Source organism: Muscardinus avellanarius, assembly GCF_963383645.1.
Source record: "Muscardinus avellanarius genome assembly, chromosome: 10".
NCBI lineage: Eukaryota > Metazoa > Chordata > Mammalia > Rodentia > Gliridae > Muscardinus > Muscardinus avellanarius.
Window position 1 is genome coordinate 4,242,263 of NC_137796.1, and position 27,538 is coordinate 4,269,800.

General features: G+C 47.8%; 1 protein-coding gene across 1 annotated transcript in view; it reads right to left on the reverse strand.

Moving 5' to 3' along the window:
- CDH13 (cadherin 13) overlaps window positions 1-27,538 on the reverse strand; it is a gene marked incomplete at its 5' end in the record, with an annotated part of 996,866 nt that overhangs the window by 64,788 nt on the left and 904,540 nt on the right. Inside the window, 2 exons of the mRNA XM_080702595.1 lie at window positions 11,243-11,496; window positions 13,285-13,467. Of these exons, the coding sequence (XP_080558721.1) occupies window positions 11,243-11,496; window positions 13,285-13,467 (437 nt within the window). The remainder of the gene's footprint in view (window positions 1-11,242; window positions 11,497-13,284; window positions 13,468-27,538) is intronic.

Here is a 27,538-nt window from a genome sequence, read left to right on the forward strand (position 1 = left end):
GAGAAGATTAGAGCAGGCAACGAAAGATGCTTCCCCAGGTCTGTTCCATGACTCCCGTTCCAAGCGTCATTCCCCAAACTGAAACCAGCCTCCACCCAAGACGCCCGGATGTCTTTGTGCGTTGGCTGGTGTTGGTGATTGACAGATGAGCTCAGACAATAAACCAATCGGCTGTTTTCCCTGTGCGACCGCCTTCCCAAAGTGTGTGGTCTCTGCAAGCTGTGTTGCTAGCAACCCTTGTCTGTCTCGAATGCATTTGTTACAATTAAAGCCAAAAAGGCTGAGCAGATTGAACAGTTTAGAAAAAAAAAAAAAAAAAAACACCCCAGGCCAGAAACAACGTTAACATTTGTCAATATTTTTTTCTACATTGGCTCTGGGAATTAATTTTTCAGGCTGACAGAAAAGAAAGATTGTCCTAATTAGACTTAAAGATGGCCAATTGGAAACCATGTTTTCAACAATGAATGTCCGCCCGGTGGCAAATTTATAACAATATCTTTAGAAGTCGGTGGCTCTGTGAAACAGTCTTTCAACTGTTTACCCAGATGGTTAGTCGCTTTATCTTAACCAGAAGGAGCACCTTTAAACAAAGTTAATAACAAAAGGCTTTGTGTCCAGGTGGCTATAAAAGCCAGGATTTTATTTCTAGTCAGCGAAGAGGGGAAGCCTTTAAAAATTCAGAGGTTTGATTTAACAGACACTCCCCTCCCCCGCATACACCTTCCTCTAGGAAATCTTACCACTAAACCTAAGGGCCGGCAGTGCTAATACATTTACATAAATAATTAAAATTGCTGCAGCGGAGTGGGCAATAAAATGAATTGCCACCATCATCTTCCAACAGAAGAACATCATTTTAATTAAAAATTACCAAAGCCCCACCGCAAACAATTCATTTGCATCTCTGGCTCTGTGTTTGTTGACTGCAGAAAGAAATATCTCAACTCATTAAAAGACATTGACAAAAGTGACCTCATCCCCAATCCTATTATTGAAGTCACCAGCCACACTTAATTAAGATGAAGTGTTAATAATATATTTTAGGAGATGAAGGCGCTTTCTCTTAATTTCCCCAGGTAGTAGTGTTACTCTGTGGCCTTTCAAATTCTGATTAAAATTTAAAAGGTGGGAGTCACCCCAAATTAAACTCCTAAATCGGATTCTGAAACTTGGTTTTAGGGGTTTGCAACCCTCCTGACTCCCAATAAGAGGTTGGTTCCTATGCATTTTGGATCTTTGTGTTTCTGGAAAATATCAGTGAGGATGCGATTCTCATTTTCCCAGTGAGCTGATTTTTACGATCTGCTTTCAAACGTCAGAGAAGGTACGGGAGGAAACGTCCCACAGACGGTGGATGATTTCCAGTCATTTTTTTTTTTTTTTTGAAATTTTCTTTGAAAGGGCTTCAATATAGATTAAACAAGGCCCTAAAGAAAAGGACTTGATGAGTCACAGGAATCCCCGCACCAGCTGCAATGGGCCCCTTTGGTACATCTTTGGGGGCTGAATGCTCACCATTCAAGCTTCTATTCTTTACTGGTGTGAGCACACAAATGAATTCTATGGTACTGCTAAAAAGCACCCTTGCCCAGAGAAGAAGAAGAAAGAAATAAAATGGGGGGAAAAAAAGAAGACTGAGCCCAAAGAACTCAGGACAAAGCAGGGTGTCGTTTTCAAAGGGATGAGTAGCTAATTTGGATCTGATTCAGATATCGAGACCAAAGAATAGGCGCAATTGGGATGGCGACTTTGGAGGAAGAGCGACTAATGGAGATGGCTTTTTAATACAGTTTTCATGGTCTGGAAAGTGCAGTGAGCGGCCTCCTGTCTGCCCTCCTGAGGCCGGTCGCCCTCTTGGGACTGATGTAAGACAATGCCATCTGCAGATTTCTCATGGTTGGTAGACATTAGTTGATGTTTTAAGACTAAAAATACCCCCAATAACCTATGTTTGTTTATGCCCAAAAGTGTCTGCAGGCAGACACCCCTCCAACCCGGTGCCCTTGGGCGCCCTTGGGTGCTGGGCTAGGTTAAGACCTCAAAACCCAAAGGAATTTCCTCAGTCTCCAGTCTCACTCCTGGTCATATCAAGCATGTGAGAACATACTCATATCACACACCTGTTATTTTACCTATAGAATTTTTGATATGATTTTTTAAAGTTTGCTTTTGAAATTACTTGACTATAAGGAAGAAATTAATAATGGGCTGTGATTCCTCCAGTGTTGTCTTGAAAGGTGAAATAAAGAGTTGCAAATACAATATTTTTTCAAATATTAAAGGTAACCTGCTAACATTTTCCTGACATCTTGTTAACTATTTTTATTTCTTTTTTGCTTTCTGTTCCTTTGTTCCTTTCTTCCTCTCTCTCTCTCTCTCTCTCTCTCTCTCTCTCTCTCTCTTTGGTGGTATTGGGGGTGGAACCCAGGGGCTTTTCGACCTCTGGGCCATCCTCCCAGACCTATTTTATACTTTATTTGGAAACAGGGTCTCACTAAGTTGCTGAGAGCCTCACTAAGTTGCTGAGGCTGGCTTCGAACCTGTGCGATCCTCCTGCCTCAGCCTCCCAAGTGCTGGGATTACAAGCATGCCCACCACGCCCGGCTGGGGCAGCATAATTTCTAGCAAAAGTTCTTTCTTTTACTGCTGCCGGCTCCCTGGGAATGCAAACAGAGTCCATTTTCCCCCGATCAGTGAATATGTGGCACCTAACAGTGCCAGGCTCACAGTGGGCTGTAAATAAATACCATTAAATGAACGTATGAATGAATGATTTTAAATCCGTGTGATCTTTTTCTAGCACTAGTATTTAGCAGCACAGTTGTTGACTACATTGGTTGTGCAAACATACAATATCCCTGGAGACTATATTTGGGTAAGTGTCCCCCAAAGACGGTGCCCTACTGAAGGCCTGGTCCCTGGCTCGTGGTGCCACTGGGAGGTGGTGGGACCTTACGAAGTGGGGCCGACTGGGGGAGGCTGAGTCGGTGGGGATGCACTCTTGAGGGCTGTTGGGATCCTGGCCCCTTGAGTGTGTCACCTCCAGGCTGCCATTAGGTGAGTGACTGTCACCATCATACATTTTCCGCTATGACCGTCTGCCTCACCACAGGCCCAAAACAACAGGGTTAGCATATCATGGTCGGGAACCTCTGGAACTCTGAGCCAAGGAACCTTTTCTCTTTTTAAGTTACATCTCTCAGGCATTTTATTACAGTAATAGAACACTGACTACATTAGATTTTTTTTTTTGTGTGTGTGTGTGTGGTATTGGGGGCATTCTATCTCCGAGCTACACCCTTTTCCCAGCCCTATTTTTTTTTTTTTATTCTTTATTTTGAAACAGGGTCTCACTGAGTTAGTTGCAAAGGGCCTCATTAAATAGTAGCTGAGGCTGCCCATAAATCGCGATCTTCCTGTCTCAGCCCCCCAAATGCTGGGATTACAAGCGTGCGCCACCACATGCAGCTAAGATATTTGTATTAAATAAATTTATCCTGGACTTTTTCTTTTTAAGTTGAATCCAAAAGGCTCTATCCACATGGCAGAAACTGCCGGCCACCTCTCATATCCATTTTTCTTAGTACACGACCTCAGTTTACTAAGGAAACTCAGTAATGGGCGCAGTATTTCCCATTCGAGTAACCCTATTTCTCACTATCTCTTGTAGCTGGGTGTGAGCAGCTGACCAGTCTTGGCAATGGGATTGAGATAGAAATGTGCTTAACGTCCAGAAAGTCTTCTTACAAGACAGAGAACACCCCATCTTCTTCCCTCCTTTCCCCTCTGGCTACCTGAAATGCAGAGATAAAGGTTAGAGTGCTGGCAACCACCACAGACCACGAGGCAAAGGGGCCAGCCTCGGGTAGAAGAGCAGTGAACAAGGAAATCTGGTTCCTGAAGGTGTCGTGGGGCCACGCGGCTCCTACTCTGTGCTTATTTTATCTGAGTAAAACACCAAACTTGTATTTTCTCCAAGCCACTGTCAATTTGAATTTTCCTGCTACATTCCGGGAGAACTTACTCCCCTCAGACAGAGCGTTTGACACATAGCTGCAGGGCAGACTGGATGAACGACCCTTTCCAGGAAAATGTTGGGCAGTTTGTGCAATTTTACACGGTCAGAGACAATATTTTCCCTGGACACGTGTCTTATATATCCAAGGCGTAGGCAGGAGTCTCTCCCGCAGAACTGTTTACATATATGGACCCCACGCAAGATGAGTTGTCTGAAAAATGTCTGGGGTAGGAATGGCTACTTGCAGAATCCCTGATTATGGAGAGAAGGAAATAAATCCTCTGAGGCCTTGTACGAGGTTCTGGCTGCCGGGTGCAGCCTAGCGTAGCCAAGTCACGGAATCGTGGCGGGATGGGTCCCCGTCAGTCTCCACTGGCTGCCACATCGTGAGCAGGTGTGGTCATTTCTGTGTTAGCATAATTATCAGGCTGCTCGTGGCGAGTCATCACCCACCGAGCGCGAGTTCACCGCTCATCTGAAACCCGGCGGTGTCCTGAGGAGATGCTGACTTCTGCCTGGTGTAGCTGGAGGATGGCCGTACCCTGAAAGCTAAAGCTAGTCCGGCTATCATCCTACATTAAGAGGACAGGGGCTGACATCCTGCTCTATTTCAGGACCTGTTGCTATCTACGTGGTCTTGGAGCAGAGATGGACTTTCTAACCATGAAATCAATTTAGAAACCATAAGGGAAACATATAAATTTGACTGCCTCGTCGTAGAAATGAAAGCATTCCGTCCACGTCAGATGCAGCCTGATGTGTGGTGGTGCACGCCTGTAATCCCCAGTGCTCTGGAGGCTGAGATAGGAGGATGACGGGTTTGAGGGCAGCCTCGGCAACTTATGGAGACTCTGTTTTCAAATAAAAAATAAAAAGAGTTGGGGGGTAGCTTGAAAGTAGAATGCCTTTGAGTTCAATCCCCAGCATCAAGAAATAAAGAAAGAAAGAAGAAAGAAAAAAAGCAATAATGCTATCAATGCTTTTGTTTCAGCATTTTCAGGGATTTATCTCCAGAAAATTAACGATGCATTCAACGGTGTAACTACAAGCATGTGTGCTATCTTTGAAAAATTGCAAACAATTGGAAACAATGTAAATGCTAAACAACAGGGATGCGGAACTAAACAGCAGTTCCATGTAATAGAATAACCACACACTGTTCCCAGTGAAGCAGGATGGAGTTTCTTGACAGGGGTGGCTGTTTGCCCTATGCTGGGAAGTAAGGATGGTTCTGAGAGGGGGTGAGTAATCTCAGCCAATGGCGGAGCTTCAAAAGAGAAGTCTGTACACATCATTAAAGAGAAGCTTCCCATCTTGTTAAGGGATTTCCTTGGGTGGGAAGGGTGCAAATATTTTATATTATTATTATTATCATTATTATTATTATTATTTCTGCAGTACTAGGGATGGAACCCAGGGGTACTCTACCTGAGCTATACTCCCAGCCCTATTTTTCATTCTTTATCTTGAAACAGGGTCTCACCGAGTCGCAAAGGGCCTCACTAAATAGTTGAGGCTGGTCACAAACCCGGATCCTCCTTGTCTTAGCCTCCCAAATGCTGGGATTACAAGCGTGCACCACCACGCCCGGTATCTTTTTAAAATTTTTATTACTTTGATTTTTTTGGTGGTACTGGGGTTCCTGGAAACCCTTTTCCAGGCTGCACTCCCAGACCTATTTTATATTTTTTTATTTGGAAACAGCGTCTCTTAAGCCTGCGAGGCTTTTTTTTTTTTTTTTTTTTTTTGGTGGTACTGGGGTTCCTGGAAGCCCTTCTACCTCCGGGCTACACTCCCAGACCTATTTTTACATTTTTATTTGGAAACAGGGTCTCCTAAGCCAGCGCGCGGGGCTGGCTTCGAACCTGCGCGATCCTCCTGTTTCTGCCTCCCAAGCGCGGGGATTACAAGCGTGCGCCACCACGCCCGGCATTATCTTTTTATTTTTAACTATCTTTGTTTTTATTTATTTATTTATTTTTGGTACTAGGTGTTGAACCCAGGAGCATTCCACCTCTGATCTATCACCCCCAAGCACTTTTTAATTTTGAGACAGGGTCTTGCTAGGTTTCTGAGGCTGGCTGTGAACCAGCAATCCTTCTGTCTCAGCCTCCCTAGTGCTGGGATTAGGGGCGTGTGCCTCCTCTAACGCCTGGCTTAACTACCTTTTTGAAAGCTTCTTCCATCAGCTTTCTCACTGCTGTCGTAAGGATAGGAAGATGTAGGTCGTACGCAGACGTTTCTCCTCACTCTACCACCACGGTCCACTTTGGTTTTGGCTAAGAGCACAGCGTGATGGGCTTTTGAACAGGTCTTAATACACTAGACTCTTTTTTCGTATGGTGCTAGGGAATGAACCCAGGGGCATTCTACCTCTGTGCTACATCCCAGCCTGGGCCTTGTTAAGTTCCTGAGGGTCTCACTACTTGTGGAGGCTGGCCTTGGACCTTCAATCCTCCTGTCTCAGCCTCCCAAGCACTAGGATTACAGATGTGCTCCTCCGTGCCCGGCTTCACCCCAGGCCTTTTAGCAGGTTCATTTATTCTGATTCCCGGATGGATGTCCTGTTTCTGATTTCTCTGATTTCTTGTTCCCTGGTGACATAAAATGTGTTGCAGGGGCTAGCAGAAAAGTGTCTGAGCCAGAGGCCTGGCGCTTCATGTGGGACACGGGTCTGTGAGAAGTCCCTACATTTGTGAAGGGCAGGGATGGGAGCAGATTTCCCATTTTGGCACTGGAAGGAGCCCCCATAGGAGGAGGCCAAGGGGTCTATCAGGGACAAACAAACAGGACCCCAACCTGGCCCTGAAGATGCTCGTTACACAGAGCGCACCACCTTGTGTGTTCCAGTCTTGAGAACTCAATGGTCATTGGAGAAGAAATACAGGTACTAGATTCGAGTCCCAGAGATTCTTGGAGTAGGTATAGATAGAGATGGTGGGAGGGAGAGCACGATGGTTAGACACAGAATCCCCTGAACAGCTCCTGTACTGCTGTTCAGGTTGATGTAATGAAGTCCTGAGGGTGTGTGTGATGGGTTTACTGGGTGGTGACCCAGGCAGGTGGGGTGGGCTGGAGGAGGTGGGTCCCGGGTGGCCCTAGGGGATTGCTTTTGTCTGTGAACACACTTGCTTGCTGGCTCTCTGGCTCCAGGACTCAATGGTGTGAGAGCAGAGCCGTGCTCTCCCACCTTCTGACTTTTGTTTCCATGATGTGAGAGCAGAGCCAGCCCTTACTCTCTCCTCTCCGCTCCCTGCCCTGAGCTATGGACTGAAACTCTGAGATCACCAAAAACAAACAAACAAAACAACAACAACAAAAAACCCTGAGCAAGTAAATTGTGCTTCCTCTAAATTGCGTGGTCAGTTACCTTGCATTATAACAGTGAGATTGTTGACTGAGACGGAGACAGAACAAAAGGGAAGGAAGGAGGAGAAAGTATCAGAGATACTAAAATGCCTGACTCCAGTCTGGAAGAAGAGGAGGAAGGGGAGCAAGGGAAGGGGGTATGGGGAGGGGCGTGAAAGACAAGATACAGGCAGGAAGGAGAGAAAGTGGGAGAGGAGGAGCGAACCAGACAGAGACAGAGGAAAAAGGATGTGGGGGGAGCAGTTGCGAAGAGAGACTGGGGGAGGGGCTCAGAAAGAAAGGCAGAGGGAAGGAGAGGGAGGTGGACAGAACAAAGGACATGCTGGGAGAAAGAGACAGAGGGCGCAGATCAAGGCTGTGTGAGGCTCTGCAGTGAGGTGCACAGCCACCGCTGGAAGTGAGGCCGGCAGGTGCAGATGGCCAGGCCAGCAGCTTTTCTTGTCTTGTGTCTTTGTCAGCTAAGTCAGGGGCTCTCCTTAAGATAAAAATAAGAGTTTCCCGAGAGAAGATCCTCCCTCTTCCAATGCCGGCTCCCCAAAGAATCATTAAAGCAACAACAACAATAACAACTAACCCACAAGGTCAAGGCGCCTGCCTGAGCGTTCTGGAGAGTCCGCTGAAGATGATTAGAAATCTGTGCCTGGCCTCAGCCCCTCCACTCAGCCTGGCCCAGCCTCTGCCCCTGGGGCGGCACCTCTCTGTGCAGGATCAAAAGCCACAAATACTGAGTTCCCAGGACAACAGCTCCCCCCCTGTCAGAGATGCTGTCCCTGCCTTCCATGAGTTGGAACCAGCACCAGGAGAGGAGAGGGAGACGGAGAGGGCTGAGGGGGGAGCAGGGCCGTGAGGAGGGTGAGGAGGACCAGCTAGTGCTGAGAGGAAGGTGGCTGAGGAATCAAGTCTGACAAAGAAATGTGTGTGTCACACACACACAACAGAGAGAATATAGCTGCACATTTTCCCTCCTTGAGGCTGGGACAGGGCTGATGCAGTGTTTCTCAGCAGTGCTGGTACACCAGGCCAGGGCTCTCCGTGCACCTACCCAGGAGGAGCACCGTGGCTGTGTCTTTGGAGGGCTGCTCAGGTTCAAGCTCGGCTTCAGAGGCCATCTGTGCTTTCTGGTGAGTCTACACCCATTCTCAGCTTCCAGGAAGACCACCTGTACTCCCTGGGTGACCACTGCTCCAGGCCCTCACAGTGGAGGCTGGGGTTTGGGTGGACCCATGTACCAGGGTAGACATTGGCATGTTTGGGGGAAACATGTCCAAGTCAGCTCAGTGTGACCCGCACTTGGGCCTTGGGTGGACTGCTCATGGAGGGGGTGTCTCTTTCTGCAGGGGGACTGAGCAGGAGTGCTACAGGTGGGCTCTGTCCTCTGCAGACATGGACACTGCAGAGGAGCCCAGCCAGGTGGAACAGCATGGGGGAGGTCGAGGAGAGAATTTGGCTGAGCCCCCAACTCCATCACACCCGATGTCCACGCCCCTGGGGGTTTGCAGCTAGGTGAGCTGCTCTGTGCATTCTTGGGCATATGTCCACCTGAGTGGGGTCCTGGCCACTTGGGACTGAGGTCACAGCTGCAGGGACCAGCCCTGCTCGGGAAGCACAAGCTCTATAGAATGCTCCCTGTTCATTTTCCCTGCTGACTTGTTTGCAGGTGTCTTCTCTGGTTTCCTCCCTCTCCATGGTGGGTCTGCTAACACTGTACTGGAGCTGGAGGAGACCGTGTTTCCCTGTCCCAGTGACTGGACCCCGATCTCTGTGGCTCAGGTGCAAGCGATGATGTCTCTCAATGTTGTGGTGCTCACCAGCCATCTTTGCATTCCAGGGTGCTGCCGTTCTTTATCTCCACTGGCTGGAAGGAGTGCTCCCTGTGGCTTGTCCCTGTATCTAAGCTAAGCATCATGTCCTGTCTGCAGGCAAGATCTCCTTCCCAGGATGCTGGTATGGGTGGCTAAGTCGGCCAACATCACTTGGGTGGCCTCCCAGTCAAGGTGCCCTGAGCTCGAGGCTCTGGGCTCTGCCTATGAGCAGCACTGAACTCCACACGGTGGCTGGTGCTGGCTCCTTCTCCCCATGAGACCCCAACGTGTCAGCCCACCAGCTCCTTTAGCTGGAGGCTTGAGGATGCCCTGCGCTACCCTATGCTGGTTCTTCAGCTATTCCTCCACCCTATAAGCCATCCATAGAATCATCCAGCAAATCCCCCCTTTGCCTACACCAGCCAGAGCTGGCCTTAGAGAACCTGGATTGCCCCTCCTCTCCCCCCCTATCCTGCTCAGCGGGCCCTGCAGCTTGCGCCCGCTGCTCAGCTCCATTCCACTAACCCCCTCCTGCCAGGCAGCCTCAAGTTGTGAGCAGACTCAGCAACATCCAACCCCATTTTGACACATTTTATCTACCAGCCCCCAGAAATCACCAGCTTCCCCTCCTATTAGAGAGACACAAAGTAACAGTTAAGCTCCCCTGAAGACATCCTAAATGTGTCCAGCCACCTTGTGGTCTGTTAAGCTACAGGTTTTCTCATCTAAGTACTTAGGGAAAGCTTTCCCTTTGATGTTTAAATTGTATGCTTCCTTTGCCAGATACCACACAGGGAGAGGGAGAAGGAGAGGGAGAGGGAGAGGGAGAGAGGAGAGAGGAGAGAGGGAGAGGGAGAGAGGGAGAGGGAGAGAGGGAGGGAGGGAGGGGGAGAAAGAGGGAGGGAGGGAGGGAGGGAGGGAGGGAGGGAGGGAGAGAGAGAGAGAGAGAGAGAGAGAGAGAGAGAGAGAGAGAGAGAGAGAGAGAGAGAGAGAGAGAGAAACGGCCATTTCGGATTCGCATTATCTTAGGATTTGCTCTGATTCTGCACCGTTATCCAGCTTATCTGGCATTTCGAGGAGGTTCCTTGTAAAAATAAATGTACTGTGGGGTGGAAACCACCTTTGTGTCCTCCCTGCTGGAAGAGTGGAACATGGTGCCACGTTTTCAGATATTTCAAATCAGGAAAATAAGACGAGTATTTATAATGAGCGTGTCTAATGCATGCTTATATGAGGAGAAGATTAATGGCTTGCAGAGGGGAGCAGAGGGTATTTGGACCTGCATGCTGAATCCAGTTACTGTGAAACAATGTAGCCCCAAGAGCCTCTTTCACTCGCCAGCAACACACAAAACCACAGTAGTGACCGCTTAATTAAATCTCATTTTGAAGACTCTGTCCACCTAAGGTAGAGCTTAATATATGAAGAGAGAGACGAGATTTTGGAGCCTTTATGGCGACCTGTCATTCATGAGGCAAAACCAACCCGGCAGGTGCATTTCTGGTAGCCGGTGACTTAGAAACCTCCTCTCCTTCCTCTCGGACAGCTCAGAGCCAGTTAGAGGGGCTTGGACCTGGCAGACTGTCCTGGCCTCCTCCATCCCTCTGCCACTGTGCAGGGCAGCTTTGGGCAAGTTCCCGAGCCTGTCTGATTTATCTACAAATAGAGTCAGCCAACACCTCACTCATAAAGCTGGGGTAACAACAAAGTAGGTTCAATTCTGAGACATGGGGTGTGGGTGTCATGCACAGTGGCTCTATTATTTCTCTCCCCGGGAACTATGTTTGGTGCTGGTAGAACTGGATTTGGGAACACCATTGTCCTCCTGGGCTGGAATCAGGTACGGAGACACTGTCCTCCCTCAGAGAGCCTGGTCCCCTGGTTCTACCAGCTACAAACTCTTCATTATATGAGACTTCGTCCCACTCACCCAGGTCATTAGCAAGTTTAATTTAATGGTGCTTTGCTCTCAGAAGCCATCATCAGTAACCAGAAAGGCAAGGTACCGCCTGGCCGCCTCCAGTCTGCGGTGCCTGCGCCACTCACCCACCTGATGGTCTGATGCTGCAGGGAGTCGGGGTCCGTGGCGTTCACCGTCAGCAGCACGCTGCCCACTGAGATGTTCTCTCGCCTGGTCACCATCATGGGATCCGGGTAGAAGACTGGACCTTCGTTGACATCCATGACAGTGATGTGGACGGTGGCCGTGGAGCTGGGGCCGTAGGAGACGTCCGGTACCAGCGGGTCCTCGTTTTCCACTTTGATGAGCAGGGTGTGAAAGGCGGAAATCTCATAGTCCAGGGGCTGGAAAACAGACAAGGGCGGTCAGGCCGTGCCTAGGCCACAGAGAGTGGGCAGTTTTGTGTCAAGTCCTTCTGACATCCCGTGAGCAGCAGTGGGGGCTGAGGGATGGCTCTGGGTTCTGGGTCTCAGTCTTAGGCAACCTGGGGATCCTCTTTTCAAAAAGAATATGAGACACGCAAATGCAAAGTTGGGTGTGGACACGTTGATGCTCTTTGGATCGCAAAGCAAATGACGACGTGTGTCTGAAGCCCTAGAGGTCGAGGGCCTCCCTTCCGAGCTCTCTTTAGGTGGTTTGCTGCTGAAAAGCTTCCTGCCTGTAACCTGTAACTCACAATGCCTGGCACCCATGGGGGTCAGGTGCGTGAAAGATCCCGCAGACCCATCAGCCAGAGAACCCTGCCTCTGTGGCCACGCAGGCAAAGCGGGGTTCACTGTGACCGCCTCTCGCACCCTCGCCGTGGAGCTAGCTCGGGCTGCCGCATCATCTGAAGGACCTTCTGGCCCGGATGCTAGGTTTCTAGTTAGAAGTGATGCAGGGAAAAGAATCAGAGTCTAAAGTACAGGGGGTTAGTGCATGCCGCCTGAGGGCATTTGAGAATGTGATGGCGTTTTCAGACATGGAGGCCTTACGATCATTTTCTGGGCAGGGGACGGAGATGCTAGGTATGGGGCAATACTGGGACTGTCCCAAGCGATGACGACTGTCCTGCCCCAGTGCTGAAGGGCAGCCTGAGGAGGATTGCTCCTGGAGATTTTGCAGAGGGGTCTGAGAACACACAGCTCCTCTGGCGCCCATGCGGGCCGCACAGGACAGTGTCAGGGAAATCCTGTTATGAACAGTACTAACTTGCCAGGTGTGGTGGCACATGCTTATAATCCCAGTACTCTGGAGGCTGAGACAGGAGGATCACAGGTTCCCAGGCCAGCCTCAGCTACTTAGTGAGGTCCTCCACAATTTAGTGAGACCCTGTTTTAAAGATAAGTAAGTAGGCCGGGCATGGTGGCACATGCTTGTAATCCCAAGCGTTCTGGAGGCTGAGACGGGAAGTTCGCGGTTCGCCACCAGCCTCTGCTACTTAGTGAGGTCCTCTGCTACTCAGAGAGATCTTGTTTCAAAATAAGGAATAGAAAATAGGTCTGGGAGTGTAGCTTGAAGGTGGAATGCTCCGGGTTTCATCCCCAATATTGCAAAATAAATAAATAAATAGATAAACAAACAAATAAAATAATACTAACTCACAGTCCTGCCGACCAACTGGTAGTCTCTATGTAGACTGTGAGAGCCAAGAGAGACCATGTGTGTGACATTTCCCAGGATGAGGCTCCTGTGGCCGTGGGTACGTGGGGAGACATTTTGGTGATGCGTGGGCTCTTTGATGATTAATTTCCTAATATTTATAAATTTGGTGAAATCTACTTCAAAAGGGCCAGAGAGCGGCCACACAGAGAATTATCCATCCAAGCTAGGGAACCGAAAGGGGACAGAAGGACCTTGTAGATGTGATTAAGCCGAAGACCTTGAGATAAGAGTTTACCCTGGATCACCCAGCGGACCCAGGGGAATCACAAAGGTCCCTGAGAGGGGAGGTGGGAAGATGGGAGAAGCAGCAGGAGATGGAATGGCGGGGAGAGACTTGCGGATGCCTCACTGAGGGCCGAGGAGCTGTGGAAGACGGAAGACCTTGGGTTCCCGGGATGAGGAGAGTGGAATTAAACACAGCCGGCACGGCTCAGCGACCCAGGGACCCGCTGCTCTCGGGGAGAGAAGCTGCCATAGCGTGCCCTCACCTTGACGACGGACAGCATGCCCTCGTTGGTCTGTGGGTTGGTGTGGATCTCGAAGCTCTGGCCCGGGTTCCCGTTGATGATGGTGTAGGCCGCCCTCCACGCGCCTGTGGCAGGGTCGTCCTTGTCCTCCACCGTCAGGTTGACGATAACCCCCACGACCCCTTCCTCTACTTCAGCTTGGAACTGCAAAGGAAGCAGACAGCAGCCGTAACCATTGTGCAAAACACATGGCGGAGACCGTTGATGGAGCTTCCTCTGTATGCATGGTGCGGGGCACAACGCAAAGGGCGTCTCATCTAGTAAGCAGTAACATGGTGGCGTGGTGGCGCACTCTCGTCATCCTAGCGTTCGGGAGGCTGAGACAGGAGGATTGTGGTTCCTGGACAGCCTCAGCTACTTAGCGAGGCCCTTTGCAACTCAGTGAGACCCTGTTTCAAAATAAAGAATAAAAAACAGGGCAGGGTATAGGTCGGAGGTCAAATGCCCCTGGGTTCCATCCCTAGTGCTGAAAACAAACAAACAAAAACCCACATGATCATATGCCTGTCATCTCAGTACATGCAAGACTGAGGCAGGATGGTGGCAGGTTCAAAGCCAGCTTCAGCAACCTACCGGACCCTGTGAATAAAAAGTAAAAAAAAAAAAATTATATGTATTATATAAAATATATTATATAAAATATATTATATATTGATATAATATATTAATATATATAATATAATATAGTATATATTATACATAATATATTATAATATATTAATATATCATATATTATATATACTATATTATATATTATATAAATATATATTATATATAATAAAAAGGGTTGGGGTACAGCTTGAAGGTAGAATGTCCCTGGGCTCAAATCCCAGTCTCCCCCTGACATGTAAAATGAGTGAGAGAGAGAGAGAGAGAGAGAGAGAGAGAGAGAGAGGAGAGGAAGGAGAGAGAGAACTACAGAGTGTGAGCCATTGTGTTTTATGTTCTTATCCTGGTACACCGCAGCTCCCTTTTGGTTTTGGAACAAGGTCTCCCTGAGTTGCTGAGGCGCTCACTACATTGTTGAGGCTGCCTACAAACCTGCGACCCTCCTGTCTCAGCCTCCCAGGTACTGGGATTACGGTATCTGCCACCACGCCCAGCTCATTAGACATTTAATTTGTGCATTGTCACCACACATCAGATTGAGGTCTGGTGTGAAAGGAGCACACATTTCCTTGGGGCCAGAAGCACAGACACCCGTGCGGCTCCCGCCTCCGCCCCCGCCGCCCCTCCCCCATAGCTCCTAGTAAGTCTGCGCTGATACCCTCCTGGAAGAGTACGGCGCGATCTGAATTTCCCCCATCATCAAGGAACCCCCCCGCCCACCCCCTTTCACTCTTCTACCGCCATCTCTCCTCATTTATCTGAAGTCCTTTTCTTTTCCCAGTTTCTCTCTCTAGCTTCTAAATGTGAGTGAGAATTCCAGCCCTTCACTTTGGGGCCTGGCTAATCTCACTTTACTTTACTCTCTCTTGTTCCATCCATTTTCCTGCAAATGACGAATTTTGTCCTTTTTATGGCTGAGTAAAAAAATTTCACTGTGTGTGAGAGTGTGTGTGTGTATCTGTATACAAAATAGTTTCTTAATCCATTATCTCTGGGGATGGAACCAGGGGCACTCTACCTCAAGCTACACTCTGAGCCCGATTTTTTATTCTTTATTTTGGAACAGGGTCTCATTGAGTTGCAGAGGGCCTCTCTAAGTAGCTGAGGCTGTCCTCGAACTCTGATCCTCCTGTCTCAGCCTCCCAAGTACTGGGATTCCAAGCATGCGCCCCCACGCCTGGCTCCATTATCTGTTTTCGTGTGCTTTGTTCTAGCAGCCTTGCCCACTGGAGACACAGGATGAGCAGCGAGGCGGAGCCCCAGGACTCTACCTGGAGGCCCCGGGGTTTGAGGCCCCGACTTTGCCTCCAGAGCCTTTGCTGACTCCAACTCACATCCAATGAAGGAAACCAATTCCGTCCTTCCTGGTGTTTTGGCCGCAACTCATGTGGCTAAAAATCATTTGCTAAGAAAACAGATCAACAGTTTGGAGGACTTGCTGCATGTGTGTTTTTAGTGTAATACATCTCAGATACTTGTTGCAAGTAGGTGTGGCAAAAATAAATCAATCCATGAAAAATTAGCTGCCCCACAGACGGAGAGTTTCCCGAGCTATCATGAACACATTTCCTTGGGGCCAGAAGCATAAAGTATTGTTTAAGCGCTTGCTGCTGACACGCTACAGGTGAATAGTAATCTGTTTCCGGATATTTTAGAAACAAGTAATACCAAAAGGCTGACAACAAGACAGAGTATCTTGGAATTTCGATTAGTCGGAAAGCGAATCTAGAGACAGTAAGATGATGTCAAAAGGCCTTATATTCAAAGAGAAGCAATTTGAGAAATGAGGTTTGAAAAGCAGCCACTGATTAATTGACTCGCAAACCATTAATCACAAGGCCTGGTCCTGAGGCTGGGGTGGGGGGTGGAAGGCGGGGACTAATCTGTCTGTGGTGCCTCTCTCTTCCAACCTGCGCGAGGTGTTTGCCTACTGTAAAGGGAAGCTGGCCCATTCGTGGAATATGCACACAGGACGGGAAATAGCCAGGAGAGGAGGGAGTTTGTCCTGGAAGACTCGCTCCTCTGGTAACCATCTTGGCCAGATGCCTCTGGCTCCTGTGTAAGGATGTTCTATTGGTCTGGGTGATTATTTTTCCCTTCTCTAAAAAAAAAAAAAAAAAAAAATCACAGAATTCTGAAGCTGGAAAACTAGACCAGTGGCTCACAGCTCTGTCTGCACATGAGAACCTCCTATGGGGCTTAAAAAAAGAAAAAATTCCCTGGGTCCTATTTCAATCCAGCTGGTATTGGGTAAGGCCTGGGACTCAGTATTTTCTTAACCCGTGGAGATAATTCTAATATGCACTTGGGGTGAGAAACATGGTGGAGTCCAGGCCTCAGGATGACAAGCAGATGTTGACCTCTTGGACAGGGAGACGGCCTGAGCTTGGTGTTGAGGGGTCTGCAGGTATCTGGGCTCAGCAGGAAGGGGTGCAGTGATCAATTGTTTCTCTCTGCCATGATGATCAACTGCAGTGATTGATTGCTTCTGCCTGCCACAGGTCTAGGAGAGGTCTTGGTGATGCATGTGCTATCTAATTCCTTCAGGTTGCTGATGAAAATGATTGCACAGAGAAGAAAAAAAAGGGGCATCCCTGTCCAAAGCCCTGTAGTGAGCCAAAGGTCAGACCCACGTCTCCTGTATGCTCCCAACCAGTTCTGCTATTGAGGTCTCCACTGCACCAGCCAGTCATGAGCTCCAATGGTGTCCAAAGCCAGAGAACCGGAGCTCTGTCCCTACCGACCCCAGAGGACATCAGCTCGTGACCTGTCCTGATGGTTCTTCTGATGCTGGTATTTTAAGCAGCCACATAGCTAATTATGCAGGTGTGGTGTGTGCGGAGACCGGAGGGAGCTGGGACCTGTCAGTGAGGTGGAAAGACTGTTATATCCAATGCAAGAGGGGGAGGATGCTTTGTGAAGAAGACGAGTGTCAGCTGTCAGTATGAAAACTCTGCTAAGATCCGAGGAAGCTGGGTGCCATCTGTCTGTCTTATTCATGACATTATCCCCAGTTGAATGAATGAATCAATGGTCTTATGTACAGGGAGTGGGAGCAGAGGCAGGGGCTGAGAGAAGAAGAAGGGTAAGAGCCTACCGGAGTGTGGCAGGGGCAGAGCCACGGACTCAAGCCTGACCTGCCGCTGGCCTGCCTGTCCCCGGCATGGTGGGGTGGACTGATGGCCCTCGGTTTCTAGCACAGCTTCTCTGAGAACTGGAGCTAAGGCTCTCTGGCCTTCACTGGGCCCTCCCATTCGAATAGATTTTCATGGGCTTTGAAAATTACATTTTGATGGTATAAGAAAATGAGTTAAAATTTTTTGACTCTGAGAGTTCTTCCCTCATCCACTTGTCCATCCATCTGTACATACATCCATCAGTCCCCTAAGCATCCATCTGTCTCTGCTCATCGTCCAACATCTCCCATCCATTCATATACTATTCATCATCCATCCATCCATCCATCCATCCATCCATCCATCCATCCACCATCTATTCCATCTAAGGATATGCTGGTAAACAAGGCAAATATGGTATATATTTTCTCATGGAGATTAACCTCTGGAAGGAGACAGATAGATAAATGCGGGATTATAAAAATGTATTAAGTACTCAGGAAAAAACCCACAGTGTTCTTAGGGAGTGTGTAGATGTGTGCTGGTGGGGGCAAGTCCCTGGCCCAATTTGAGAAGGATTATCAGGGAAAAGTTCCCTGAGAACTGAAAGATGAGGCAGAGTTAGCAGGGTGGAGGGGAAAGGGCAATCCTGGCATCTGGAGAGAGGGAGCGAAGGCGGCCGCAGGAGGATCCGCACAGTGGGAGGGAGGAGGGTGTGTGGAATGGAGGGGCAGGGAGAATTGTTTGACACTGGATGGCAAAGGTGGGTGGAGTGTCATGGAGGGGCTGGCTGGCCAGGAAAAGTTTCTGAAATTTACCTTGAAAGCAAAGCAGAGTCTAATCAAGGAACTGGGTTATGTTTAAATATACTCCTGAGAGAGTTCAGAAAGAACAAAAATCTTTAAGTATAGAAAACATTCAACACAATCATTATGGTCTTTGTTAAGACCATTATCTGATTCCTGTATAAACTATAAAGCCAGTTTCTCGGAGCATCCATTTAGAAACTCATTATTGCTTAATTAAGTACTCATTCTATTAATTCTATTCAATGTTTTAACCCCATTATGTAATTCAAGAATGGAAAATTAAATAGATTAAAATGAAATAGTACCATTTTACATTTCCATAGCGATGTTCACTTTGTGATTTAAAAACAATAGGCCGACATGAATTTACCAAAGCAGAGCAGGGGAAATTATTGATTGCAACATTATTTCCTTTAATTGAAAAAAAATGGATAAAGTTACTTTTCTGCTAAACTGCGTGGCAAATCAAACACCAGGCGTAAAATGTATTTCCACACAACGGTCCCGGGCCATCAGCTCGGGGTGACACGGTGAAGGTCATGAGCCCCTTCAATTCAAGACAAGAGTGAGATTTCATTCTCCTTATTTTGAAAAAATGGGGAGAGTTGCTTGATAACCATTTAGGATGAGGCTGCCTGGACTGGCCACAGGGCTCATTACCGGAGAGATAAGGGGCTTGAACTTTATTACATACCAGGAGTGACTTCTGGTCCTTACAGAGCTTAGAGTCAGTCTGCAGTTAGCCTGGAAGGTGGACCTAATAATGAACACGATTTCCCACCTGGGGAGCTGCGGGGTGGCCAGTGGTATCAGCGGATGGATTGAAGCCCCCAGATTTAAGCTTGCACGTGCCTGCAGGAGCCCAGGTACCGGAGTGGTCAACCCCGAGGGCTCGCAGAGAACAGATTCTGAGCTTGACTAGCTTGGATGTCGTCATCTGGATATTGGCTTTGGAAAATTAAAAGATCGGTTCTTAAAGAGATTTCCAGACCTAATTTCTATTTATGAAGATAAAAGGATGGCAGGGGTTAGGAGGAGATTGCCAGAAATCTAAGTAACAAATACTTTTACCTATCTACACTGACAAAGAAAACATGGCTTATTGGAAGAGCCTATGTAACCTCTTGCTGCTGGCGCAGTGGACAGAGACTGTGATGGACACAAATACAATAATGCAATTAAGGGCTTGGCACGCCGCCTGGCACGATACAGCAAGGAGCCAGGATTGGTTAGTGATGATAACGATGACATATTTTGTCCTAGCACATATGGCATTCTTGCCAATAAATCGGAGAATACGGTTTGACCCACGATGACGTTTTCCATTCTTATCACAATCTACCATATAATGTGGTTATTTATGTCTGTATCTTACTTCCCTGGCTCGCTGTGGGGGCCTTTTCAGTTGTGCCCGCCGGACACATACTGGTTTCTGCTTCTCTTGCTCTGCCCATGAGCCCTTGGTTGCCAGGGCAAATGATGCTGCCCCATGGTGCTTTGGCGAGAAGGTTAGCTGCATTAGATACCTGGATTCCTTCCACCTGTAGTCAGGATCCACCTTAGGATGGAAAGATGCAAGCGTCCATTTGAATAAGCACTCAGTAGGTGTCTATTGCATGCTGGGGGGGGGATCTACCAGACACAGGCAAGACGGCAGCAACTGAGAGAGAGAGGATATCCCTTCTTGGGTACCTGTCATTTTTGTTCTGCATACCTATGACTTACTCAGACCATTCATTTTCTGTAATTTCCTCCACGATCGTGCAGCCAAGGCCCCACCTGTAGCCAGTTGCAGATGCCTGTACGTCTACACATGGTTTAATTTTCAGCTAATGGTCATTTCAGTAAGTAATGCTGGACCAATTTGGCATCACCACGGGAAAACAATCAGTGTCGACTCTTTCACTCACATGGTATATAGAAGATAAAAAGTAAAACAATTTTTTTGGTACCAGAATCCCAGAAGCATTCTACCTCTGAGCTACATCCCAGGCCCTATTTTATTTTTTATTTTAAACCAGGGTCTCATTAAGTTTCTGAGGACCTCACTACATTGCTGAGGCTAACTTTGAATCCGCACTCTTCCTATCTCAGCCTTCCAAGTACTGAGATTGCAGGTGTGTGCCACCATGCCTAGCTTAAACAGTGTTCTTTTTTTTGTTGTTGTTGTTGCAGTACTGGGGATGGTACCCAGGGGCATTGTACCTCCGAGCTACACCCCAAGCCCTATTTTTTTAGTCTTTGTATTTTTTGAAACAGGGTCTCACTGAGTTGTGAAGGGCCTCGCTAAGTAGCTGAGGCTGTCTGCGAACCACGATCCTCCTATCTCAGCTTCCCAAATGCTGGGATTACAAGCGTGTGCCACCATGCCTGGTTTATTTATTTATTTATTTATTTATTTATTTATTTATTTATTTTTAAAAATAAATTTTTATTGGTGCATTGTAGTCATACATCTTAACGGGATAAAAATCTTGCGGAGATAAACATGAACACATCACCCAATCAGCCCTTACTCAATCCCTAGCCCCTCCCCTCCCCTCCCTCCATCCCATGCTTGGCTTCCTGATTGACTTGGATATGTTTAAGCACATCATGTGCTTTAAAGAGTTTCCCTCTTCCCCCACCATCCCCTCAGAGAGGTCACCTTAATTCCTCCTCTTCATCTAAAGTTTCTCCTGTTCTGTTACCCATTTCTCCCTAGTTTTCGCACATTAGGAAAAGCATCTAATTTCTTATTTTTGTGACATTTCACTGTAAATACCATAATTCTCCCTTATGGCTGAGCAAAATTCCATTGTGTGCACATCCCATAGTTTTGAAGTCCACTCATCCATTGAAGGACATCTTGGCTGGTTCCACAGTTTGGCAATAGTAAACTGTGCAGCTGTGAACATGGTTGCTCATGCATTAGTTTGGTATTTTGATTTTCATTCTTTCTGGTAGACACCCAGAGGTGGTGTTGCTGGATCATATGGTAAGTTCATTTTCCTTCCTCTGAGGATCTTCCATACTGTTTTCCAAAGTGGTTGCACCAACTTTCAATCTCACCAACAATGTATTAGAGCTTCTGTTTCTCCACATCTGATCAATTACAGTTTCTTTCTTCCTTGGAAGTCCTTCTTTTAATTTTCACACTTATTCCCACTTACTGAAATCCTGAAAGCCACAAGATGATCCACTCACAACCATTTTTTTTTTTAATAGAGGTCACTTGGATCTGGAAATCTGCTGAGATATGAGGTGAGGCAGTGGCAGCTTCTAGTGCTTCCTGACCACATGGTTGCTGGGACCTGCTGGCACTTTGCTATGGAGTAGGCCCCAATCCCAGGCCTGCCGCACAAGAGGCTCTGCGCCCACCTTGCTGGCTCCAGTCCCGGCCTCACCACGTGGCAGGCTCTGGGCTCAGCCTCACTGGCTCCAGACCTGGCCTCGCCGCACAGCAGGCTCCAGGCCCGGCCTTGCTGGCTTCAGACCTGTCTTGGCTGCGGCAGGCTCTGGGCCTGACCTCACTGACTCCAGTCCTGACCTTGCAGTGTGGCAGGCTCTGGGCCCTGCCTCTCTGGCTTCAGATCTGGCCTCACTGGATCCGGACCCAGCCTCGCTCACGGCAGGCTCTGGGCCTAGCCTCGCTGGCTCCAGTTCCAGCCTCACCCTGAAGCAGGCTCTGGGCCCAGCCTTGCTGGCTCCAGACCTGGCCTCACCCCACGGTAGGCTTTGGGCCCGGCCTCGCTGGCTCCAGACCTGGCTTGCCACGTGGTGGGCTCCGGTCCTTGTCACCATGGGCAGGACGTCTATAGAGGTTCCCATTTTTCCTTCCATAAATATATTTTTAAGTAAGAGAAAACAGCACATGCAGAAGCTGGGAGCTTGATTATCTAGGAGCAATGGATTTTATCTTCCCACCGAAAGCAAAGGTCCACAGCCTCACCATGGAGAGCAGGATCTGCTGCTCCAAGCATACCCTGGCCCCCAGTGCAGCAGTGAGGAGCATGGTGGTCATGAGCGCTGAGGTCTTCTGGGACACAGCACAGAGAGGTGGCCTGACCATATGGCAGGGCTCCCTCCAACAAATCTTGGACATTTTTTGATTGTGTGGGGCAGGAGCAGTCTACTTTTGGAAAGATTTCTTCAAAAATTCAAGTTGGATTTGACTGGATCTATCTGCCTCTCCTGAATACTGGCCACTGCCGCCACTGCCATCTTGGTCTCTCCTAGAGTATGTTGTTGTTAAGAATTCCTGTGCATGTGTGGCAGAAGCAGTCTACTTTCTGATCTCTTCTGGGATGTCCCTCCAAAAAGCACTTTTCTTGCAGTCATGCCTCTAATTCCACCATTTTCCACTCTCTCTCCTATATTTCAGATAGGAAGTCCTGACTGGAAATGTCTCCGTATGTTGTCCTCGTCAGCTATTAAACCAAGGTCTGTTGTCCAGGGTTTCTCAGAGGGATGTATGTCCCATTCGGCCGCTGCCAACTGTTACCACTGCGGCCGTGGTTACTTCTTTGGCCGCAGCCGCTGCCATCTTCCTCCCTCTTCAATATTTTTTAATAAAAGAAACAAGTATGTGTCTTTTACAGTCGTTGGGGGCCTGAGTACTTAGCAGCAATGAGTTTTGTCTCCCCTCCAAGAGTGGAGGCTCACAGCATCACCACAGAGAGCGGGTTCTGCTGCTCTGAGTGCACTCTGGCCCCCAGCGCTGCGCAGAGGAGTGCGGTGGCAAGGAGCACCTTTGTCTCCCAGGATGCACGGTACCAGCCAACCTGGCTATGTGGGACTCCCTCTGACGCACCCCGAACCTTTTTCTTACATAGTATGTTGTCCAGAGTCCTCGAGCATGTGGGGCAGTCTACTTTTGGGGAGATTTCCTCAAAAGTTCAGGGTGGATTGGATTGAATTTGTCTGCCTCTCTAAAGTATTGGCTGCCGCTGCTGCCGCCACCATCTTGATTCTCCTCCTGAGCATTTTTCTTACATAGTATGTTGTCCAGAATTCCTGAGTATGTGGGGCAGGAGCAGTCTATTTTCAGGGAGATTTCTCCAACAGTTTAAGGCAGTCTGGGTTGAATCTGTCTGCCTTTTCCAAATACTGGCTGCTGCTGCTGCTGCTGCTGCCATCTTGGTCTGTCTCTTCTCTCTTATATTTTAGGTAGAAATTCATGGCTGTAAATGTCTCTGTATGTTGTCCCAATCAGATATTAAACCAAAATCTGTTGTCCTAGGTTTCTCAGAGTAATACACGTCCTATTTAGCCATTGCCAGCTGCCGTCGCCATCTTCCACGCCCCCACCATGCCTGGTTTAAACAGTGTTCTTCAGGAGAAAACAGAACACTTTTGTTCAGCTTACATGTAAAGGTGTATATGCATTTTAAATATGATATTATATTTCATACAGCACCAAATAGTCCAATTTATTGATGTATAAAAACAGAAATTACGATTATATATATTAAGAGCACATAATATACACTTACATGAAAATTAAAAAAAATCTACAGTGCAGAGTTATAAATAGAGCTCACTCAGTATTTTAAAAATACTCTCCCAGTTTGACAGACCATGGGCTGCTCATCAGCCACCTCTAAGGATAAGTTGGCTCTACGGAGCCCTTCCCTAGCCACGTCCCAGCGACAGGCATGGCTAACCCTGGAGTGACTGTGGGACCAAAAGAAAAGTGCATTCAGGAAACTGCAAGGTGATCAAGACCCAGACCTTGGTGAGCAGCTTTCCCCCTCTCTCCACCTGTTTAAGATTCTGCAAAGTCCTTGCTCCCTTTGAAGATGAGGAGGACGTCAGAGCTTTGATTTCAACACTCATGGGCGATGGCTCATGCAGGGGAGAGATAGATAAATCAATCTGACTACAGTCAGACTTGCAGCCACTGTGAGCAGACTGGGCTCTGCAAAGGCTCCCCCATGCTCTGGAGCAGAGATGACCGGGCTGTGCCCCTGGCCTCCTGGTGCTAAGCTCCTGAGAGCTGGGTTGGGAGTCTGCTTCCCCCAAGGCCACTTCTTCCATAAATGAGAGGACTCAGAGCAGATACCACGTTTTGGTCTCATTTCATTGGGAGAATAAAATCTCTAGGGAGAAAGATGACGTTGTCCCTCCACTTGCGGGTCTCGCCGTGAGAAGAGTAACCAGTGCTTCCCTTCTCTATTCTTACCGAGAAAAAGAAAAGTAAACCCAATTGTCATTCAAATTGCAAAGGCTGTTACCCTCCCCATCCCTTCTTTTCTGTCCTGGGAATTGAACCTGGCACCTTGTGCATGCTAGGCAAGTGCTCTACCACTGAGCCCAATGTGATTTATAAATGGCGACTGAGCACTCTCCTTTTCTGAAGATCTGTAAAGTTTTTGAATATGTTTATGTTCCTCAAGGAGTCACCATAATCCACAAAATGTTTTGGGGAACTAAATCCATCTCTAGTTCTAGCTAGAAAAAGTGTCACAGGAGTGTTCTGTGTAGTGGGGTCTTGGCCATAGCTGATGGGACCCAGAGGTGTCATCCAACTCAGGGGTGATCAGTGACCTGGTCCATCCATGAATGACCGGGTGATTCCTCTTAAGAGTGTGAACTCGGAGAAGCAGAGTTTCCTGAGCCGTCGGGCATGGGGCGGCCAGTGTTTAGCCATTTGGACATTGATGAATTATCAGAGAAATCCAATGTGCTTGTACAAACCAAAGAGTGGAATCGTTGGGGGTAAGAGCTGGGAAAGACCTTGTGACTCCCAGAGGCGGATGAGGAGGTGTCCTGGCCTTTGTCTGGCTTTGGAGGCTGGCTCCCATGCCCACAGGTTCGTCTGCTTCTGGTCTCCGGCCACCTCCAGAGGGTTCCCATCCCTCAGAGCAATGAAGCTTTGGCAGAGGCCCGTCACAGTCACTAGGGACGCATGCATGGTCTGTGTGAAGACGACTGTGCTACATATGTGTTTCCTCAAGCAGCATTCCCTTTATATCTTGTTATGGAAAAATTTGAACATATATTTATTTTTTTGGAACTGGTGATCAAACCCAGAGCATTCTACGTCCAAGCTACTTTTTCAGCTCCCTCGCTTGCGTGTGCGCTCTCTCTCTCTCTCTCTCTCTCCCTCTCTCTCTCTCTCTCTCTTAAATTTTTAATTTTGAAATGGGATCTTGCTAGATTGCTGAGAGGATCACTAAATTTCTGAGACCGGCCTTGAAACTGTGATTTTCCTCTTTCAGCCTCTTGTGTATGGGATTACAGGGTGTGCCACTGTACCTAGCTTTGGACATTTATAACAGCAGACAAAATAGAGTAATAAGCCTTACAGGTCTGCCACCAGGCCTCAGTGATCTCCAAGTCACCCATTTCAACATCACTGCTGTCCCTCCCTGTTTCTATTCTGTTTGGAACCAATCCCAGATGGACCTGTGCCATGTGTAAATATTTCAGTGCATATCTTTAAAAGATACTCTTTTAACAAAACACAGTCAAATTCCTTTATCTATCCATCTAACCTGAATTTCTTCTACTGATGAGTGTTGTATTTCTCTTCTCCCAGAGGACTGATAAAATATCTGCCTCTCATCACTAATAAGCAAAGAGAAGATACCTCTGAGGTCTGGTGACAGTTACAGAAGGGTCTTCTGGACATCTTCTCTTGTCTCCAGCCTCGCCTGGGGAAGCTTTTCAAGCCACCCACTGTGCCCCAAAAGGGGAATCAATGCAGAGCCCCAGTGTGGAAACAGTTCAACAGTAATAAGGGTGAGTAACTCGACAGAAAGAAACATGCCCAGAGCCAAGAGCGCTCTTTGAGGCTCACTGGGGTCCCAGAAACGTGGCTCTTGATCCTGCAGAGCTGGTACAAAATGCTCCCCTCATCGGTATGAGCTGCCTTCAGGGACTTAAAGCTCCCTGTCTTGAGGCACTGAGAAAATAAATATTATAATAGACGAAGTAAATGTAACAGGAGCCGAGGGTAGTCCTGGGATGCTAGGAGAACTCAGTTGATGGGTGGCTGTCCTCTGTGGGTTTCCTCCCACAGAGAGAAAATACCAAGAGTAAGTGCCCTGACCTCCCAGCTCTACCCGTGCAGGAGCCGACAGGCAAGAGAAGCAAGCAAGATGCGCTGTGCACTCTCTCTGGGTAGGAGCTGTCCCGCCTTCCCTCCCAGTGCACTGTCAAGATGCGCTGTGCGCTCTGGGTAGGAGCTGTCCCGCCTTCCCTCCCAGTGCACTGTCTTCTGTGTTGGTTGATTTTCTACGAGGAATTTTCCTGTGTTGGCTTGAGACACAGAAGATGTTGAGCCAATGATTCTGGAGGAGGACGCTCTGTTGAGTTCTGGATCCCCACAGGCCCGAGAGTCCACCCTCTAGTGGCCGTCCTCTTCCTCTCCATGATTCCGGCCACCCATAAAACTCAAGATCCTCAGATCTGCCACACACATCCATTTACACGTGCAAATTTCAAAAGAGTGAGTTTTTAGAAAGAGGTGGCTTAAATAACGTGATTTTTTTCTTTATAAAACACCACTGAGGCCTGGGGACAGGCACGTGGGGTTCATTACTATATTTTGTCTGCTTTTATAAATGTTCAAAGCCAGGCACGTTGGCATATACCTATAATCCCAGCACTTGAGAGGCTGAGACAGGAGGATTTCAGATATGAGGCCAGCCTCAGCAACTTAGTCTAACTCTCAAGCAACCTCCTGAGGCCCTGTTTCAAAATAAAAAATAAAAACACACAGCCACCGAAGACGAGCAGGAAAATAATGTTCCTGGGAAGCGATTCTCAAACTATATTCCTAGGAATCAAGGTTGTTTGAGAGATGGCCTAGGAATCTTACGAGTGTGCCAAGTGTTTTTCTCTAAACAATAGCCATGTGAACAGCCTGAGGGGTCTCTTAATTATGTTTTATCTGTTTTGTGTATTAGAGTTTCTGTCTAAGATGTTGCTTGAAAAAATAAAAGAGTTTTGCTGTGAAAGAGAAGTTTGAAAATCTCTGCCTTTAGGGAGCTGATGAAATAAATATTACATTAGATGGTGGGAGAAAACTAAAAACTGTGGAACAAACATGCCTATGTTTTTTCACTTTTCCCTTTGGATGCCAGACCTGGATGATGCTTTATTTTCCACAGACGTTAGCATTTCTCCCTCAGCTGAGTTTCTCTTCTTAGGAAGAACAAAAGAAAAATGCAAAATACATTTGTACTTTTGATGAGATCATTGAAATAGGTTTGAACTTGAGAGGTAAAGCACTTCTCTGTAGAGACGGGCCTGTGGTCACAAACATCTGAATATGGATAAAGATGGCCTTTTCAGAAACAATAGCATAGCCTGCTCAGAAGACTTTGGAGCTTGGTTTATGCAATTTGCAAATATGCAGGAAAGGGGGTTCCATGAAGTGGGGTCTCTCAGTCAACTTTCTCATGGCTATAATTCATTTTCACGGCTAAAAAAAAAAAAAAAAAAAAAGCCCGACTGTACAAAAAAGAAAGATTTGCTCATAATTTTTGGAGATTTGGGGGTTCAGTCCACGTGAGGCCGGGTCTGTGGAGCTCCGGGCATGGTGGTGGGAAGTAGAGACAGGGAGAGAGCAAGCCTCTGTCCTCACATCATGGAGGGCAAAAGCCAGAGAGCCAGCAACCAAGGGGATGCAAAGACCAAAGGCCGCACCCCCAGGGACCCACCTTCTACAGCCACACCCCACCTGCCGGGTTA